The 21692-nt window shown below is 42.3% G+C and overlaps 1 protein-coding gene across 7 annotated transcripts in view; it reads right to left on the bottom strand.

Annotated features, from left to right (window-relative positions):
* Window positions 1-21692, bottom strand: part of TCEA2 (transcription elongation factor A2) — a 620358-nt gene that overhangs the window by 387165 nt on the left and 211501 nt on the right. For all 7 annotated transcript variants that reach the window (XR_013598494.1, XM_078651653.1, XM_078651650.1 and 4 more), the window contains one exon: window positions 20420-20553. Coding sequence is in view for 6 of the 7 variants with exons in the window: in XM_078651653.1 (XP_078507779.1) it covers window positions 20420-20553 (134 nt within the window). In the remaining variant the exon portion in view is untranslated. The remainder of the gene's footprint in view (window positions 1-20419; window positions 20554-21692) is intronic.

Below are 21692 nucleotides of genomic sequence, written 5' to 3' on the forward strand. Positions count from 1 at the left end.
CTCTTTTGTACCTACTGCTATGTTATTTTGGTTAACGAGACTCCCATTCCGTCGACGGGGAATGATACAAACTATGGGATTCTTTGAAAGTTCCAATACTGGAGTAATTAAGCGAGTAAAGCACACGACGAACTGCAGATTGTAACTGTCAACAATGAACTTTTGGTAGCTCGCTCACAGACTTTAATGTTATTCAGACCAAAATACTCAACACTAATTTTACAGGAATTGGCATTGCAAAGGAATTCTCAGTAATTAACACTTAAAAAACGTTGTACCTTTCACGTCACTCTATGCACCTTACTGGCCGTATTGTATACCAGCTTTTATTTTCTTGTAATTTAATGTAGTCACTGCAATTTTTAAAATGCATTAAACCAATTCTAGTATTATAAATGATGCTGGTTTGCTTTTTATACACGTTTTAATTGATTACAAAGGTTTTAAATAATCATGCTATAAAGATTACAAAAAAAAAACACCTTTGTAGGGAGATAGTGTTCTTGCAACCGTTCACCACTTGTAGCAATGTTTTGTGTTCCAAGCCATCTACAGAATCATCAGTGGTCATCATAAACTTTGCAGACTTCTGATGAGTTCTGAGTCTGTATTTCGTCTTTTGGCCCACCAAGGTAATGCTGCTCTCATACTTTGTAGAATGGTGAATATGCTGTGCCGAAGCCCACTGGTAGCCTAATTTCTCTACAGTGGTTTCATATGCAGGTGACAAAATGGTATCAGAGAGATGTACAATTACATCTTCCCCAGCAAGAATTTGAAAAGAACCATTACCACTTGTTCCCACCTCAATTATATGACTACATCTTGTATTGGTTGCAATCTGTCCTTTGAAGGCAATGCATTGCCTTTGTGAAAATTAAGGACAGCTCCCAGAACCTAAGTTTGTCTGTGAGGATTTGGAAATTATTTTATTTGGTTACTCAAAAGGCTCAGCTTTCGGAAGAATCGTAGATGAGCCAGCATAGATGAACGTCCTTTTATTAACCAATCGTCCAAGTAGTGGAAGATTTGGTGACTATGTCTCCTGAGGTAAGCTGCAACTGGTGCCATGTATTTTGCGCAGATCACTGGGGCAGATTTTAAGCCAAAAGGTAGCACTTCGCACTGATAATGGTAGCTGGCCTCTTCGAATCAAAAGATATTTACGGTGTTTGGGATGAACAGGGATGTGAATTAAAGCATCATGGAAGTCTAGGATTAGTATTAATTCCCCTTCCTTTAGAAGTTGAAGGACGTCCTGCGATGACACCATGCAAAATATTTGTTTTTTGCATTATTTGTTTTGTTGTTAAAGATCTAAAATGGGTCTCCATTACGCCTAACTGAAAACAAATAAATAAGAATTGAATTCCAGAGCTTCCTTCTGGTTCATGGAGAGCATTTCGGCTTGAAGATGGTGCATATTTTGGTGCAATGCTTTCCTTCATGCAAGTGGAGGGGGGATTGGGTGAACTCTAATAGATGTCCCTGTCTCACTAGGTCAAAGAGATCACAAAGCTTGAAAGTGATAGATTTCTATTACTCGAGGCAAGGCAAAATGCTCCCCCTCTGCTTTCTACTGGGGATGGTGAAGCTCATGACTTCACTGAGTCAGTGGCTTCTGCCAGCGTCCTGTGCTCTTGACTGGTTGACACTTTTACGCTTCGGCCATTGTTATATGTAATTTGATGCATGCACTCTGTATTGCTATTAAGTATAGTATAGTTGGCCCATCTGGTACGGTGGGTAACAGCACTGTTGGTATTCTCCTCTGTACGGACTCTGTTTTCTTATTCTGAATCCTCGACTGACTGTTCTCATCATCTCTGCTGCAACTCTCCCAACAAACGTGCAATTTTTATGTCTGTTTGTATTTGCTGGGGCACATCGCCATTTTTTCCTATTCACCATTAGAAGGAATTTCCAGAATCCTGCTTGGACTTTCTGCCTACGGTAGGTGCATCAAAACCAGCCACTCCGCAGAGTACTGCTCCAGATAACTTTCTAAATCCGTAATGGTGACGTCCATTGTGGGTCAGTTATGGCAGTTGTGGCCTTTTTTCCGAATCAAAGAATCGCTTTCACTTCAGCATGTCTGTCCTCCTGGATAAGGTCAAGAAAGGCACAATGTCTTACCACATTTGCCTCTGACAACTTTCTAAAATGGCTAAAGAATTCCCTGCCCTAATCACAGATGCAGACATGGGCGACACACTCTTTTCTGTGTTGTCAAAGCACCTGTCTTCTATGTCAGGAGGAGCTTTGCAGGGCATGGGCAGATACCACGACTATCTCTGTGCATGTTGCATTCCAATGAAGTTAGCCTGAGTTTGTTCAACTAGACATGCAGGAGTATTCTCTGGAGCTTCATATTTTTCTAAGCATAGAACCACTGATTCTGAAGAGGTGAGTTAAGATCATTCTAAGATGTCAAATTACCTTCCGATATCCCAGAGATGGAATGTTGCCGCTACTTCCAACTTAGGTATTGCGACCCATGGGCAGCGATTCAAATCCCCTCGAACCTTTGGACCCAATAATTACAGCATCCGGCATACACCCTAATCTGGCAAAAAGCTGCACCGCCAAAACCAATGGGAAAAAGAGGTATGCTTCACATTCGAACCTAACCAACAGTGTGAAATATATATAAGGGTGAATGAATTTTCTCACCATGCCGTGGAAGGGGACAGTATATAAACTATCTTACGTTTTGCTTTAAACACAAGCTAGCGGCCAAAATTGGAGAGTGCAGGCGGGGAAATGGAGGAACAGCTACCCTGCTACACATATTGTGGAGCTGCCTAAAATTAGAGGAAAGATTTAAAATCCTTCCCAATTAGGGATAAACCCAGTAAATCTCACTATCTTCCTGATCATCACCAGTATTGTAATGTCCTTAGCCAGGTGGTGAGACTGTAGGAGGTATTGATGTTTGAGGTGAAATCGATTGCTGTTTTAACTCACAAGGCCTTGAGGGGCCAAAGATAATGGTAAACACCCTAGTGGAGAAGGTGGCAACACTTTTGTTAGCAGTGATGGGTGTAACAGAGATGGCTTTTTAGGTGTATCTGGAAATCTGTCTTAGTAGTGAGTCATTTGCCTCAAGTCTCTGACCAAAGATGTCTGAAACTGTATCTTTGAATGTTCATAATACTCTTAACTTATTAACATGCTCATAACATGAATCAAGATGTTGGTGGTCTGATTCTGGTTCATTGTGAAATAGTTAATAAGAACGTCTTTCGCTTCTTGGCCTTTTGGCTAAGATCAAGTGTAGAACGTTTAAATTCCCGTCGCATTGGTCTCCTGGAATGGGGTGGTGTCTTCTTCCTTACCATACTGCTGCCAGTTTACTTTCAGGTGAACACAGCTGAACGCTGGACCAAATTGATTTTCATCCTCAAATCCCTCAGTGTCTACAAATGTTGGCTGGTGGCACCTAACTGGGTGATCTATGCTCAGGCAGCAGCATCTCTAGAATATTTTTGAAATGGTAGTTATTTTACAGGAGCTGTCAATCTCGTCAACAGATGTTTTATCTTCGACTGTGACTTTGTGATCACCGGTGGCATAGATCATCAACTGTGTGACCGTTAACTATGCTGCCATAAAATGAGTCAATGACAGTGTTTTCTATGTCATCAACTGAGTTTTCATCAACAGAACAGAGGCCAGTGTAGTTGACAGTGCACATGTTGGATTCAATGGTGTCTTTGGTGGTTTTGCTGGAGTCCTCATCATCAAGAACTCCTTCACTGATGATGCTATTTTCATTGACGGTAAAAGGAAAGCTGCTGGTAAAAGACAGCTTTTACTTCCAGATAATGGAGACTGAGATAGATGATGTGAGGTTGAGTTGTTTGGCAGTGGAGGCGCAGACCACTGGAGTGCCTTTTTTTGCTGAATGCTTTATCTCAGGAGATGAACAGCACTGTCTGACAGTTTTCTTCACTACTTTTCTGAGTTGTGAGGTGGCTGATTTGAATTTAAATGTTCTTCCTCATCAGAGACTCTTTTATGCTCAAAATGAGCCCTTTTTCATTTTCTTGGGCGTTTTTGAGAGCCATTAGTCTTCACCAGAGGTGTTTGCGTATTTTGTCTTTGCAATTACCATCTGGGCAGAGTCTCTTTTTCACCCGCTGGTATCATAAGTCCTAAAAATAGCTTTTTTTTTTTTTTTCAATGAATGGCTTAAACTCAGCTTGAAGCAAGTTTCTAGGCTACAAGTCTGATAGAAAAGTTGAGTGAGCAGTGCAAAAGAAGATTATAAATCAAAAATAGATTTTTCTGTTGATATGTAAGCAGAAAGGTTGAATAAGAGTTCAAAATGAAGATTATACATACAAAAATTGATTTACCTAATGGATGTGAGCAGAACATGCCGTGCAGTAGAAATCTGAGGGAAAGAGGCCTTTGGAGCTCTGGTCTTCCACTGTGCTCCCACCTCTGACGTTAGGCTCTTTTTTACGAGGTGATTGGGCTACTTAAGTGACAATCTTAAGTTGTGTTTAACATTATGATGCTATTTCTATATTACCAATAATACTCCCAGCGTGGATCCATGGACGATACAAGCACATGAAACTATAATTCAGTGCTTTAAAAACACCTTGCTTGTTTGATGTTTTGGCAAAAGTTCGACAGTGTTCTCTTGAAGAAAGTACTGAACTGCCTGCATGAGCAACACTAGGAGAATATGTCGATGCCTATGTTGGACTGTAGGGTGGTGAGGACCAATGCCTGAATTTGCACCTTTTCTTGACAGTATCTGGTGCCTAATAGTTGATTGTCTTCAACAGCAATGGAGAATAGGATGTTACAGAGTGAGAGAGCCATTGTTTAGCATTAGGAGCCTTTCCCTTGCCATGGAAATATGATGAAAAAGTCCGATGTAAGGTGTTTTTTTAACACACATGCGAAAAGTTACTTATCTATAACTGCATTTCTCCAGTGCTGTTATCTTTCATAGATTCACATGCTTTAATTTTTTTCCTTTGGGGAGGTGGGTGTCCTACAGTAAACTTATATTTGCAATATAGATTATTACTGTTTCTTACACTAACACCTCTTTAGAAAAGATCCAAAGTCTAGCCAATGAGGGGAGAGCGCTCTGTCCTTCACTGGCCCAAAGGGATGTCTCACCTCGGATTTCCAGAGCACGAGTGCTAAACAATAAATGTTTGAAAGTGAGCCTATATGGAAAGGAAGGAGGGCTGCAAGTGCAACTATGAAAGATGCTGACGGTGGAAAACTGCAGGTACAGAAAATCAACTTTTCTCTTCTCCAGCATTGGATCTTTCACAGGTTCACATGCTTACATCGGAATAGCAGGTAGTACCAGAATCAACACATCTATGTTGCAGAGGTGGGCTAAAGTTTGAAAAGTGGCTCATCTTATTTGAAAAAAATTACTGCTTGTCTCAGTCATATCTCTGGCAGATACTGTAACCACATAGTACTGCTGAGTAAAGGTGCTGTCACCTTCTCCATGTACCTCAATGGCAAGCGGCTGTAATTACCAAACTTTTTGTAGAATGTGTAGTAACTGTCCCAGAAAGATGACATTCTACTTTTGTGACGTACGCTATCCATCTGTAAATTCTTTATTTCGTATAACGTGATTTGAGAAGGCCTCTATTAACGGATCAGACTTTGTGGATTCATTTGTTCTAGGTAGAATTTTATTATTATTATTATATCGGAATTTGTAAAGCGGGAATCGCCCACGGAGGGGTATCTCTGCTCTAGAGGAGCGTAATATGCAAAGCAAAAGGGACCAGTTACTGAAAAGTTCTGTCTTAAGAAGTTTCCTAAAGCGGAGGAGATTAGACCACTTACGTAGTTGAACAGGTAATGAGTTCCAATACCTTGGAGCCAGAGATGCAAAAGTTTTGCCCCCAGCCCGGAGTTTACTGTAGCGGGGAATAACAAGCAGAGCTTTTCCCCCTGAACAAAGTGATCTGCCAGGCAGATAGTATTTAAGTTTTTCCGCAAGGTAGCTTGGGCCTCTGTCATAAAGTGCATTGCGGACTAAACTGCGGATTTTAAACTTGATTCTATGAGAGATGGGAAGCCCGTGAAAATGCCTTAGCAATGGCAGGGACGAGGTTCTGGGGGCCATATTAAGTACCAGGCCGGCTGCTGTGTTTTGAAACACCTACAGTCTATTCAGCAAGGATTCTTTAGCGGACACAAGAAAGGGGTTGCAATAATTGAGACGCCTGATTACCAAAGCCTGAATCAGGGTCCTGTGGACAGCTATGGAAAGCAGATGGAACACTCTACAGAGAAGACTCAGCGTGTGGAAGCAAGTATCTGAGGTGACCATGACTTGGTCTCATAGTTAGAGAGTGGTCCTGTCAAACACACAGGTTTTTTGCCACAATTTTGGGGATAGAGACTAAGCCCAACTCTGTGGGCCACCAGTCTGGGGACCAAAGAGTTTGAGCGCTACCGAATAATAAAATTTTGGTTTTAGCCGCATTAAGCTGGAGGAAGTTTTCCGTCATCTATCCGGAGATTGCTCACATACCATAAGCGAAGAGAGATTTGGTTGAGGCCTTATCATAAGATAAGAGGAGTTGGGTGTCGTCTGCATAAGAGTAGGGAGTGAAACCATGATCTCTGATCATCTTAGCGAGAGGGGCCACATACACATTGAACAGGGTAGGTCTGAGGCAGGAGCCCTGTGGTACCCCCTTAGTGCGCTCCATGGTACGTGACCAGAAAGAACCCAAGTTAACAGTTTGTTACGCTGGTCCAGAAAACTCACAAGCCATTTTAGTGCAAGTCCCTGAATGACAATCTCGTTTAATCTATAGAGCAGCTTCTGGTGCAACACAGTATCAAAAGCAGCGGACAAGTCCAGCAACACTAGCAGCACCACTTATTTTTGTCCAAGGCAAGTTTGATATAGTCTATGACACCTATGAGGAATAGAGAAATTGGGTCTGAAACCAGACTGAGAGGGGTCGAGGCTGCCTTGACATTTTAAGTACCCTGTGAGTTTAGTATTGATGTGTCTTTCCGGGAGTTTACTCATGAGTGGGAGGAGTGAGACAGGGCGGTAGTTTGCCAACTCTGTTGCAGGTATGTTTCTTTTTCGGATTGGAAGCATTTGTGCCGCCTTCCATTCAAGTGGGAGTATCCCTTCACTCAGAGAGGCATTTAATATAGTACATATGGAGGGGTAGAGTTGCGTGGCTAGTGAGGCAAATAGATTGGCTGGCAGAATGTCAAGGGGTGAACTAGATTTGGCTGTTCTCAGCATCTCTTCTACTTGAAATACATGCAGAGCAGGAAAACTCTCTAAGCAAGCATCCTTCTCTCTCAGGGATGTAGACAGTAGGACAGAGATATGCGGAGATTTAGAGTCCCTGGGAAATTGATCATAAATTATATTAATTTCCCCTCAAAATAGTTGGCTATATAATTACATAATGCCTAAGACGGGGAGATCTGATTGGTGCAAGTCGTGGGGTTGGTAAAGAAGATGAGCACTTATGGAGTTCTTAAGTAGAGTTACCAGCTTGGTTTAGCCTAGAGGTAATATGGACTTTCGGTGCATTTTCAATATTCTTATGAAGTGATAGGGCAGTTTTATAAAATCCTTTCTCCTTCACAGTTTGTGTTTTTGCCATGTTTTTTTCCAATTTTTTGCAGTTAGATTTAACCCTATGAAGTTCAGCGATATACCAGGCTCCATGTTTTCTTTGGGGGTTGACATGTTGTTTAACAGCACCAGAATTTCTGGGACTAATTTTATGGCCTCATGAAATACCTTTAGACTGGTATTGATGTCAACAGGTACTTCAGATGTGGGGGTACAAAAAGTTTCTCAAAGGATTTGTGTGACATCTTATACCATTCTCTTCTAAGATTACGAAGGGGATAAGTAGGGGTGCAGCTAGGTTGAGTGTCTTTAATCTGAAAATAGACCAAAGAATGATCCGACCGGATCACTGGGCAAGGAGGATCAGCAATATGCAGGGTAGTTGGTAAGGATAATGTCCAGGGTGTGCCCGGCTGAATGAGTAGGGCCTGTGTTGATCTTTACTAAACCTAAGGGGGCCATATCTGCAAGGAAATTAGCAGACTCAATGTTCGCACCATCTTCATTGTGAATGTTAAAGTCCCTTCGTACCAACAATTGATTGGAGGAGTAATGTGGGGGGGGGGGCAATTTTTTTCCATCATTTTTAGAGTAAAATCCTTGAGTGGGCCAGGAGACAGATAGATAAGTGCGCCTTTCCAACAATGCTGGGGCGTGAGTTCAATCTTAAAAATACAGATTTCTATGTTATTGTCTGAGGCGGAGTCATTATTTGAGACTTTCAATGCTTCTTTATATACAATGGCAATACCTCCACCTACTTTACTCTCCCTTGTCCAATCTGAGAATACAGTAGTTTTCAGGAAGTGCTAATGTAATGGCTGGTGTCCAGGAAGGTTTAAGCCAGGTCTCCGTGCTAGCTCAGGAGAACATCTGCACACATCAAGAGAATGTAGAGCCCTCAGCTGCACCACAAGGATATTGAAAGAAACTGCAGAGTACAACTATTTTACTAAGATGGAATTCATAAGGAATGATCAGTATGAAGTGTAAATTATTACAAAGTGTGACTTTGTCCTTGGTGTGATGCATATAAGATTCTTTGATTGGAAATGCATTCATTTCCTTAACACTTTTGGCTGACATAAGTGCAAGTAGGAGTGCTGTTTTCGAAGAATGATATTTGAGGTGGCACATCTAGGGTAGGTTTCTGCTGGTAAAATTGTGACTCTTTTCCTGTTATTGGTTCTGCCTAAGATGCTGTCGTTGACACAGTGGTTGTTAATGCGATCGGTGGTCAGGGTCGCTGAACAAGCACACTTTCCTCGTTAACATTTGGTGGTGTTTTGGCATCAGTGTTCCAGTTGACGTTGGGTCGGCAGCAGGAGTAGACACCAGTGTGGACATTTGAGCTTTCTTCAATGGCACGAATGTCAACTGTGTAGTTACAGAAGATAGGGGGTTTCTTAGGACATCAACGACAATATTATCTTTTTTCTTCTTGAGATGTTTTTAGTGTTATTGTCGAAGACAAAGGCTTTCTTTTCTTTACTTTATATTCAGGTGAGGGGAAAGGCAAGCACGTGTGTTTTTTAGGGCTTTCTTTAGAACTTTGACCCTGGTTTGCATCAGGTGGAAACTAATTCATTCTCTGTGGAAATTTGTTTTGGCACATTAGAAAACACAAGGTGATGCTAGTGCATTTTTTAATCTTATGCAGAGCGAGCCATTAGGATGGACATATTCATAAAAGAGGAGGTTATCAATCTGAAGCTACCCCAGTAGCCTTTCCCCAACACAGCCACTTGGCTGAAAAGTTCCTGCATATTTTACAGACTTTGCTTTATGATCTATATAAGCTATAAATGCACATCCTATGAGACTCAGTGTAAACCATCATTTTGCTACATGTCCACAGGCTTTAAAGAGGCTTCTTTTTGGAGATTCCACGCTGATAAATTGGAATTACTCACAAAATCCCAGGTTAGTTGAGGAAGGGTCACATAAAAAATAATCCCAAGTGAAAGGTTACCCATAAAAAGAGAACTTGTTTATTTGAGGATATGGCAAGGCTTTGGAACTCACTTTTCAGACAACATGTGGGAGAAATCAGAGGAGCGATGACCTCTAGGAGGGTTGAAACACAAGGCTCTCTCCAATCACTGAATGGACCTTGGATGAGGTGACTGTGTTACTACAGAGGTGCTGGTTTGAGGCCTTTTAGGCTGTTATGCTCTATACTATTATTTGATGCCACCATAAGTGCTAATGACTAGGACTTTGAAAAAAGTGAAGTGCAAAGGACATTTCCTATAAACCAGCAGTTCTTAACCTTTTGACAAGTGTGGACCCCCGATGAATCATCACTTGAATCCGGGTACCCCCACCGAGTCTCCACACTGGAAGAACACTGGAATCAAGCTGTAGCAGAGTGGTCTTAGGTGGAAGGATTGTACATGAAGCAAAGTAGGAGGGACGAGAAGCTAGGAGATTATCTAGATGCCTGGGTAGCCCTAGGAGATAGATTTGCATCCCCCGGAGATGCATCTTTAGGTTGTGACAGCACCAACTCAGAAACTTGATGGTCCATTGCTGTAGTGTGGCAGGATGTGAATAGTTGTGCGCCTTGGATTCCTCGTGGTATTGTTCGTTGATTGTCTCCTGGAAATGTGTACTGTCAAAGTAATGCCATTTCCCTACAGTTGCTCACAATGAACTGTGACTATTGTTGTAAGTTGCACTGTTAGTTGTCGTTGAAACTTTGAAAGTGCATAAAGGTTTTTTTAAATTATAGAAAGTGTAAAATGTTAAGTTTTGCTTCATAAAATTATAGATACTTTATTTATTTATATTTATTCATATTATTTAATTGTGAAAACAGTTGCGAACCCCCAGAGTAGGCATACCGCTTCTTCTCAACACATAGTGGGGTTTTTAGCACATACCAAATGCAGAAATTCTTCTATTTGAAGGTGTAGAAGGGCAACACTGATAGTAGCTAGGATTCCTTCAGAACGTCCATATATTCCTAGTGGAGGTGTAGCTGTCCATATTGTAAAAGTTAAAGATCTGAGCGGCCCACTTAAAAATGTACGGTTCTTCCAGGATATGACCAATGCAGATGTGAAGGAAATTTGGTGGTCTGCACACCAACTTCCTGTGAGACCTTTCTGATAGGTCAAGGAGGTTTGTGAACTTCCTTCCCTGGACCAGACCACTGCTGTAAGAAGCATTTTGGCTCTAGAGTGTATCAGCTTGATAAGGGCAGTATCCGTGTTATGGGTAGAAAGGCATCCCTGGCCAGACAATCATAAGCATATTAACCCTTGCCTTCCGATTGCAATAGTGGTTGGTGAATGATGGCCATGTTTTTGTATGTATGATGAAAAGTCTACTGACGGAAAGCCCAACCATGAATTCCATTTACCATTTAAGCATTCAGCGACAGATGGAGCCCAGTGATTCCCAAAATTAATACATTTGGAGATGATTCATTTGTGCTCCCTATCCCATCAAGGAGGTATACACTACAGTGGTCTGCATAGGCTTACCCAGTGAAAGCAATTCCTTGCATTAAGTTTTTCTGTAGACCTCACAGGAAAAATGTCTTGATTGCTGCTAGAGAAAGCATCAGTTTGTCTTCCCAACTACTGGAATACTGGTGTCAGTGCTCTTTCAGCCACTGCTGAATTGGTCTCATGTGGAGATGAACATATGGTGTCGAGAAAATGCACAATACCAGCACACATAGCAGAGATGAGATTTGACAAGCAATAGATGAGACGTTCTTTGAAGAGTGTGACTAATCAGGCCAACAGTATACAGTGTCTCCTAAGAATACACTTTTGCTGTTGGGAATCCAGAACCGATCCCACAAAATGTATGAACTTGAATGAAATTTATGGGGATTGGATAGGCCTGATATTAAAGCCCAAGCATTTGAGGATAATATTGTAACTTAGAAGTGAAGGTAAAACTGTTCTAGAGTTGAGGCTTTGCCAGTCCTCTACACACGGGTAACCAAAGCCAATCCTCCAAGCGAAGATTCTGTTTCCTCTCCGGTATGTGGCCATTAATGCTAGGATATGAGATCAAACATAATAGTATTGATAAAGGTTGTTTCCCACTATAAACCATAGAAACTTTTCATGTTTCCATACTATTGAACATTTAATTATTCATCTTGTAAGTCAATGTTGCACATCGGATCCCTTCAATGCAGTTAGATACCATTCAGAGTTTTTCTTTGTTATCCAGCTGTTTTTAGTTTTCAAGTCCAGAATGAATATGCATTCTACTGGGTGTCCTTTTTTCAAATCATTTCAAATTAGAAAGTAAGAGGAATTAATTCCCACTCCTTTTAAGGGAGTTGCAGACCCTGTCCAGAGACAGCTTCTCTAGAAGGATGACGACTACCTGTAGCTGTGTGTCATTGACAATAGGGAGCATTCTTTTGGAGCTATAGCACATGGAGATCCCTTGAACCTGAGAGAACAGCAATTTTTCAAAATATTAAACCCCTATCTCTCTTGGTAATGATTTGCAATGCCCCCCCCCCCCCCCGATACCTCGAAACTAGTCCCAGGATGCTTGTTTTCTGGTCGAGTGAGGATCTGGCTCGGCTGTTCGGGCTGGACTGTTCCCATGAGTAGCAGCATGAAGACTGATTTTCATATGGCTGGGTTCAAAACTGGGGTGGCATGGTAAGCAAAAGCACAATGAATTTAACCCAGATCTGTGACTGAGGTGAACATTTGACAATGTTCAGCATTCTGTCCATCATCTTTTTGTGTTGCTATAGTTGCTCTAAGTGGGAAGGCTATGGCCCGCAGTGGTTCCCGTGCTCACTATGGCACTGGATTCAAGTCAGCCGGGCTGATGAAGGGTGACACACCGAAACCGGTCCCAGGATGCTTGTTTTACGGTCCAGGGAGGACCTGGCATGGCAGTTCGGGCTGGACTGTTCCCATGGGGAGCAGGGGCAAGACTGATTTGCATATGGCTGGGTCCAAACTGGGGTAGCAGGGTGAGCAAAAAACACAAAGGATTTAATCCAGATCTGTGATTGGGGGTGAATGTTTGACAATGTTCAGTGTTCTATCAATTTTTTGTGTTGCAATTGTCGCCCTAAGTGGGACGGATATGCCCAGACATCCAAGCTCACTATGCTACTGGATTCAAGTTAGCCTAGGTGATGAGGGGTGATACCCCAAAACCGGTCTCAGGATGCTTATTTATCTGGTCCTGGGAGGAGCCTGGCCTGGCAGTTCTGATTTGCACATGGCTGGGTCCAAACGGGGATGGCATGGTGAGCCCAAAAAGATGGATTTAACCTAGATCTGTGACTGGGGGCGAATGTTTGACAATATTCAGCATTCCATCCATCATCTTTTTGTGTTGCCCCTACCAGAATGGTCACAGACGAGAGAAGTCACTACTTGCCTCTAGGTGGAGGTTTGCCTTCAGTTGTAGATATCTGTTAAAGCCTCTTCTTGGAAGTACATCTTAAGTGGTATGACTACCTTTGAAGATGTTCTTGTTTGTGATGTTGGGGGCATTTGGGGGGTTTGAACCTTCTGTTGAAAATTCAAATGATCTTGAGATCCATAATGATGCTTTCAGTATTCCAATAAAGGTCCATAGGATGTGTGCTTCTGATTCAATGTGATACACCTCTTCATCATAGTGGCATCCAACAGTGGGTTACTAGAGAACATCTTTGTTAAATAATCAGTGCCGGGCTTCAGGGTCTATGCTCATCAGGCAAAGCTAAGAGAATCTTTGCATGGCGAGGTTTGTCAATAGCGGTAGGCAGCAAATTCAGGTGACTGCTTCTATCCTCATTACTTGATTGGAGACCCTCATGCCCTTTTTGAAGACCTTTTGAACATTAGCTTGTCTATTTCTGAAATGCTGTCTGTTATCTAAGAGAGAGAATCCCTTAGAGTCGAATAGTCCAGCCACAAACTTTCCTTACTGCTGAAGCACGCTTTTTGCTTGTCTGCTCTAACTCTAGAACCAAGAGCAGTAGGATATGTTTTATAGAGGTTCAAATGATTACATAATCCAGCTGAAGAGCCAATCGAAAGAAAAAGGGTTCCTCTTCTGAGGGTCTCTATTTTTCTGAATATGTGAAACCCCATTTTTTGTTGTGGGTGGCGTGTGAAACGTTCTATTGCTAGATCGATTAGTCTTGAAATCAACTGTAGTATAGGACTTGCAAAGCTCCTATAATGGGGAGTCTCAAAAATAACTTGTCGTAGTCAAAGAAGAGTTCAGGATAATGTGTTTCGCCCCACCTCTCAATAGCACGTCATGAAATGTGATAATATCAATAGGTGAAATTCTTGAGAGTAGTAAACCAGGGAGGACGAGCCCTCACTGGATTAAATTCATTGTCTGAAGTCTCCAGACTCTAATTCGAAAAATGTGTTGTTCGAACTTCGAAATCGAATGAAATGACAACAACCGATTTGGAAATTCGAAATAATCACAAATTGCCATCATGACATTTTTTAAAAAAAGAACCAAAGCGAGATTATCCGCTAAAAGATGGCCGCTGTGTAAGCCAACCTCGGGCAGGCTTAGAAATGAGCTGTGTCCTCTTTTTGAAAAAATTGCACGTAAAAAGATGGCCGCCGCTTGCCATACAATGTCAAACATATAAAAAAAGACACTGAAAGATGGCCGCGATGTCATGGAAATTGGAACATTAACGACCAGTACACAGGAGAGACAGGTAACACGAACCGTAACTCTAGGCGATTTTTGACTAAAATCCTACGAATGTCAGATTACAATTAGATACTGTGCACCCACAGGAAACTGCCAGGTACGAAGACCCCAAAGTGAGCAAGCCGAATGAGCAAGCTGTAGACGCGAAAAGCAGCCAGCGCGGGATCGCGTTTGAAACAAAGCAGGTACGCCCTCCTCGAGGTTAACAAATGCGGGTAGCAAATAAAGAAAATTGACATTAAGGTGATAGAATCCATTATAATTTGCAGGCAGAATAAAGTCGACTACTTCAAGTGGATACGTGTAGCACCCTGCGCGGGAACGCGCCCATTTGAGAACCGGATATTTCGCTTGTACTGCGACTAGCGCAGAATCACTTGGTGAATAAAACAAAGGTAATCAAATTCTAAAGCACTCGATTTTATTAATCAATTACAGATAATAGACAGACAGCGAGTGAGATAGATAAAGTGCTAAGGGTGCCAACACGAAGACAAAGATCTGATGAGGTACGCTTTAACAATGCTTTCGCAAATGAGTGTGTGAGCTTCGTAAGAACTGAAAAGCAAAAGTCCTTATATACATAACTTACATTGTAGATAAAGACACAGACGAAGTAGTGAACAAAACGTACAACTGTGGACTGGCGAAATGCTGGAATACAGGTAAAAGTAGCAACATAGGAGAATGGAGGCGTGAAGATTGAAAAAATATTTGAGAGTAAATAATTGAGTACTAAAACAGAACACTTCTTTGTTTTATATATACTTTATAGATACTCAAAAGAGACAGAGCCCTGATGAGAACCCAGAAAGTGATAAATTGGGTTTGAAACGCGTCGGCATTTAAAACAGAAATGCATTAAGTTGCTGTTTATTAAATGATAAATGTTTTCGTGTTAACTTTGTCCGTTGGGTAAAAATGTAACCAAAAATTAAATTAGAGAGCATTTTGTGAAAACGAATTTAATGCTGATAAAAGTCTTTGTGAAATGTATAGTGTATATATATGTATTGTTGAATTTTGATGTATTTGTATTTATATAGAAAGTGTCAAATGTGTTAATGTTTTGTGTTTTTTTCAAACAAGAAATATATAAAAATAATGAAATAAAAATGTAAAAGGTATGAAGTGGATATACCGAACAAACTACATAGTAATTTTGGTTTGTTTTCCTCAATTGTGAGGAGAAAAGAAATGTGAGGTTGGCAATCTCCTTTTCGTAAAAGTATTGATGGTCCAGCCAACTCCGCACCCTAGGACCTAACTCCCCCTTTTTTAGAAGATTGCTATATCTTCAACATAAATTGATGTGGAATTAAGAATGTAACTTTATCTATACTTACCTATATATACTTACCTTCAGGATGCTGTGGTCTGTGGATTTTCTGGATAAACAATTTTTGGCAGGACGATATTTAAAACTTGATATTGTTATAGAACACCAACCACACAAACACATAAGACTGGGTTAACAGCAATTTCCGGAAAAGCTTTATCATTATAAATAAAATGCTCTACATGACTAATGACATAATAGCCACATCAGTAAGTACCAAATGGCACAAAGGAAATACTAATAGCTATAAATCTCCAAAACACGTTATGAGTTATTATTCAAAGAGAAGCTTAAATATATTTTGAACTTTCAATCATTTTATTTTGAAACATCAATATATCACGTTCTCAAAATACAAATGTTTCTATCAAATAGGCCCTTTTCCTTTTGGGCAAAAACACTCCAAGAACATCTTTTCTTTTTCACACTGTATGACTTATAGAGTTGGCTTTGAAAAGTGACCAATCTCCATTTGACTTTGCTAAATTGAGGGTAAAGATAGGTGGCCATGGAGGGATTGGCCCATAGGGCAACCTCGTGATGAGTGAAGCGCTGGTGTGAAAGGTCAGTGTTTGATCCTGTTTTTTGGCTGCTTGTGGGCTTGTTATATTGCCTTGTGGACTGGTCTTTACTCATATTACCACAAACATTGCCTGCAACAAACACAAATGCTTTTAAGATATTTGCATTTGTACAGTGCACTAATCACCCTTCAGTATCCAGGCTCTTGAGTAACAGTGTAAGAGGGTAGTCCCTGTTTTATTATTTGGAGAGCCTGGTCTTCAGCCTCTTGCGAAACTCTAGAAGTGAGGAGAAGGTTCTGATTTTCTAGGTTTTGGATACTATGTATGAGAATAAGCAACCTCCTGTTCTTGCAGATGTGGGGTGTATGAGTGAGAGTAAGAGCACATGTGCCTGGCCGGCTGGTGAAAGAGTATGCGCCTGTTTTGGTATGCAGGTCCAGTGTTGTGTAGGGTTCTATATGTATGTGGGAGAAGTTTGAATTGGCTACATTTCTGAATGGGGAGCCAGTGGAGCTTTCTGAGTTGAGCTGTGATGTAAGTGCGAGGGAGGACGAGCATCAGTTTTGCGACAGCATTCAAGATGATCTTGAGTCTTTGTAGGAGTTGTTTGCAGTTGCCTGCGTAGAGTGAATTGCTGTAGTCCAGCATGCTAGTGATGAGTGCCTATGTGATGGCCTGTCTGGTGTTCTGTGGCAGCCACTTGAAGATATTTCATAGAATGCGTAGGATGTGGAAGCAGGAGGACCTCAATGTGTTGATTTGTGCTGTCATTCACTGTGTTGATTTGTGCTGTCATGTTGAGCTTTTCGTCCAGATTGACCTCCAAGTTTCCTGTGTGGTCAGTCAGTGTTGGCCCTAGCTCCGATGGCCGCCAAGTGAAGTCCCATGGGGAGGCTTTGTTACTGATTTTGTCGGACTTGAGTTTCAGGCAGTTGGTACGCATCTAGTCAGCTTTCATGGTTATTCAGTTAGTGAAGATGGTGCTGGTGGAGGCTGTCTTATCTGTCAGGTAGAGGAGGAGTAGGATGGCATCTGTGTAAGTGATGATGGGGATGCCTTGAGACCGGATGATGTCGGCGAGTGGTGTCATGTAGACTTTGAACAGGTTGGGGACGAGGGGCGATCCCTGGCGGACTCCGCAGAACAGGCTCTTGGTTTCTGAAGTGAAGGGTGGCAGTCTGACCCTTTGTGTTTCTTACCGTGTGGAAGGAGCAGATCCAGTTGAGTGCGGCTCGTTGGATGCCAATGTTGTGGAGTCTTCTGATGAAAGTGTTGTGGGAGACCATGTCGAAAGCTGCAAATAGATCGAGCAGGGAAAGGGCAGCTGATTCTCCTCAGTCCAGGATGGTTTGGATGTCGTAAGTGGCTGCGATGAGTTCTGTTTTGGTACAGTGTTTATTTTCTGAATCCAGAATAGGTGTTGTCCAGCAGGTGCTGAAGATCGAGGCGTTTTGAGAGTTGCTTGTTGATGGTCTTCACAATTACTTTGGCTGGGTAGGGAAGCAGGTAGTAGGGTCAGACGCTGCCGAGTTGGTTTGGGTCAACTGATGGTTTCTTGAGGAAGGTGTTGACTTCTGCTTGTTTCCAATTATCTGGAATGGCCAACGTGATGGAGGTTTTGATGATTTGGGTGGGGGTGGTGCTGATTGGTGATGTTCACAGGTTGTAGATATGGCGGGACATTGATCAGTTGGGGCCTTTGATTGGATGGCCCGCATGATTGTTGCCGTGTTGACTCTGGTGAGGTCAGTCCATTCGGTCAGGTGGTATGTAGGTTGGCAATGAGCGCAATGGGATTGGGCTGCTGTTCGAAGTTGTTGTAGAAGGTTGTTATTTTGCTGTGAAAAAAATCTGGCCATCCCCAGAGTTCTTAGGAGGGGGTGATGTTGATGGCGGCGGAAGGTGAGGTGTAGTCATTTATGATTGAGAAGATCTCCTTGTAGCTGTTGATGCTTCCCTCGAGACGTTTGGCTAACACTCTTTTCTTGGTGTCGTTGATTTGCTGGTGGTAACGTCTGAGTGCTGCCTTGTAGGTAGTTCTATTGGTGGTTTCATGGCTGGCTCTCCATCTCCTTTCACGTTATTTCAAGTGCTGTTTGGTGTCTTGAAGTTTCATTATGTATCAGATAGTCTGTCAGTTGAGTTTGAGGTGTGCAAAGGTGTCTGCACAGTTCTTGATCCAGTTGTTAAAAGTGGGTACGCCCTTGTTGAGGATGTCTGTGGGGTGGGTTGTTTCCTGCTGAAGGGGCTGAGCAAGTTTGCTTCTGAGATTTTGCCGCAGCTGTGGCTTGGAAGTTTGAGTGTTGACTTGCGGTGTGTAGATGTGGATGATGAAGTGGTGTATGTATTTGATGCTGTCACTGGTGGTGAAAATGGGGTCCAGTGTGTGTCCCACAATTTGTGTTGGTTTTGAGACGAACTGGGTAAGTCCAATGTTGTCCAGACTTTCGAGGAGTCGCAAGTGAACAGGGCAATGAAGTCGGTGATGAGGTTGGTGAAGGTGGCTTGCGGTCCTGGTAGTCAGTAGGCGACGGTTCCGTTCAGGGTCAAGTTTTCGGAGATTTGCAGCTTGAAGTGCAAATTTTCCATGAATGTTGTGCCTATCTCTGTGGATGTCCGGTGTGTGTCGCTACTCAGCATGTCCCAAATCTCAGTTGCATGTTGCTGAGAGATCATGTGTTGAGAAGCATGCAGGAGTGTGAGTGTTGTTGTGCCGGTTTGCTTTGGTGTGTGGTGTTGGGTGAGTGTGGTTACTGGTGCTTGCTTGGGGATGTGGGTGGGTAGCTGCAGGAGAACCGGCAGTGAGTGCACATAAAGGCTCCTGCTGAAATGTGGTGGGGCAGCAGCAGAAGATGAAAGGAGCACTGCGTAGTATCGCCGGGGGGGGGGGGGTAACTGGACCGAGGTTCCTGATGCTGGGTGTGACCTGGGCATAGGGAGGCTGACCTTTGGTTCACCTTCGACATGATCGCACAGCAGCCGCCATTCAGTAGGTCCTGGGACGGGGAGGAGCACACTGGGGCTAAAGTGGCGCATGAGAAGAGGCGAGAAAAAGAACACAGCAGGAGCGCAGGTAATGAGTGGGGGTGGCAGGAAAATTGCAGTAGGGGTGGTGTCTGCGGGGGGCACAGAGGGGCAAAAAGGTCAAGAGGCAAAAGAGCGCAAAGACACTAAAAGGCACTGTAGAGTACACAGGAGAAGAAGGTAGAGGACAGGTGTGAAACTGAAGCGCAAGAGTTAGTTAAATCAGAGTGCTGGGGATGAAAACCCTCCAGAAAACAGAGGCACAAGAAGTGAAGGAATGAAAGCCAAGTGCAAGGGGTGAAACAGATGCACAAAGGGGTGAAACAAAGGCACAAGGGTTGCAAACAGAGGCACAAGGGTTGCAAACAGAGGTACAAGGAGTGAAGAAATGAAAAATGAAGCACAGGGGCTGGGACAGAAGCAGATACGAGATGAACAAAGCTTGCGATGCACAAGGAATGTTGCAAGGTACAGAGGAGCAGAGAGCTGGAGGGGTGAGGTGGGAGCTTTGTGGCGAGCACACAGGGTCTGAAAGGACCTTGACTGGTCAGCTCAGATAGGTAAATGTGGGGCTGTGCCTAGGCACCTACTCTGTGTTCCTGCATACCTTGCAAAATACCTATTTAATGTGTCCTTACAAGTTCTAAACTGTCCTGATTTGCAAATATGGGACACTTTTTAGCTATCTGAGTTGCTAATTTTGGCCTATTTTCTGTGCCAGTCCGACCCTGTGGTCATAATGAAAGCCTAGCAGCATGTGCTGTATTGTTTGTGTGTAAGCATGTAGCCCTGCCACTGCTTTGGCCGGCTGCCACTTTAAGGGTTCGAAAGATCAGTAGTGCTGGCTTCTTCCGACGGTCTGTCTGAATTATATGCTGTATTGGTCTGCACTTCAGAGAGCTAATTCCAGGATTCTGGTGGGCTACCAGTAGCTCTAGAGCTATCCGTTGGAGGCACCCAATCTACATATACTGTCTGTTGACTGTCTGCTAACTTGCTTTTCCTAAGATGGACAATGTCTTCAGTACCTCACTGCATTATTGCATGTTAGTGCAGATTCTCTCACAGCCTCTCCGAGAAGCTCTGGATGCACTTGTCTGTAAGAATGCAGAAGCTATCATTGTCACCTCCACAAAATATGAACTAAACTCATCCATGAAAATTCGTCTTGCAAGTAAACAAGCAGCACAGTCAATTAATTTCTATAAGAGCACCATCCCATTCAGTTTAGACAATACTTACTGTCTAGCTGAAGGGCTGCTATCAGCATTTCTCTGCATTTAGTGCGTACACTGTCAGAGGTGACAGGGATCGGAGGAAACGTGGTGATTTTTGGAGTTGTTGGAGTCTTGGGTGGATCTTGTTTTTTTGTTTTGCTAAAAGGAACACAAAGCAAACATAATGGAGAGGGGATAATGCATTTTCCCACCATTCTAAAGAATTAACAGCAGAATACACAGGGAGCTACCACGAAAACAATTTCAAAATACCACTTCACACAAACCATGGAGGATAGAGTATTAGCATAAAACAGTCAACTGAGGTGAAAAAGAATACAAAAGTGTTATTGTTGACCAATTGCACAGAAAGTGAGGAAATTATTGTGAGTAAATGACAGGTTATGACAGTTAGCTGGAGTTTTCAAGAGATATTTCTCTCTTGCAGTGCTCTAACTAGGAATATTTTGGGAGCCGTCTTGCCATATGAAGGGACTGAACACAATTTGGGTAGTGGACTCATATTAAGGAGACCACATTACAAATAACTACTGTTACAATTGATAATCTAATACTAACTTTTACCCTCACATGAATATCTTTTTTAAGTACACAAATAATGTTTATGGGTGACTTGATAAAGATTTAGTAAAAATAAAAAAGCTTTAAAAATGATTAGTGTTGGTCAGTATGATACATTTCTCTACTGCTTTTTGGTCCCACGCGATAAAGTAAGCTGCTTTCTCGACCAGGACCTACAAAATGTTAAGTAGAGTACACCACATGTTCAACCTGCACGTTCATGCCTTGGCTAGATATTTCGGTTACAGTTTCGAGTTTACACCTAAGCAGACGACATGTATGTACTAGTCTGCTTCACTAGCAATATTGTTTAGTAACAACTTATATATTAGTCAATAACAAAACAAGTTCTTGATGGCTCAAAAAAGTTTAGGGGGAAAAAGAGATATGGTGAACAGTAGCAGCAATGGGTGTTGGAATGCTTACTGAAGGCTTTCATCTCTGGGCATGTATCTCAGCCTCCGATTGAGTACAGAAAGAAAATGAACTTCTAACAGTGCTTCAATACTGACATCTTCATTTTCTTTATAAAATGCCTCATTTTGCAGCTTTGTGTGGGGGAAACACTTTTTAATGCACAGAAAAACGCTCTACAATTATTATTAGAAAAAAGGCCTAACCATAAGATTTTTCTTCGTTTTGATCCTTTACTAAAACATCATATATGTAAAATAAAAAAATGGAAATTCAAACTGGGTTGAAAAAACACAGACCTG

This window comes from Lissotriton helveticus, chromosome 7, assembly GCF_964261635.1.
Source record: "Lissotriton helveticus chromosome 7, aLisHel1.1, whole genome shotgun sequence".
In the NCBI taxonomy this organism is placed as follows: Eukaryota; Metazoa; Chordata; class Amphibia; order Caudata; family Salamandridae; genus Lissotriton; species Lissotriton helveticus.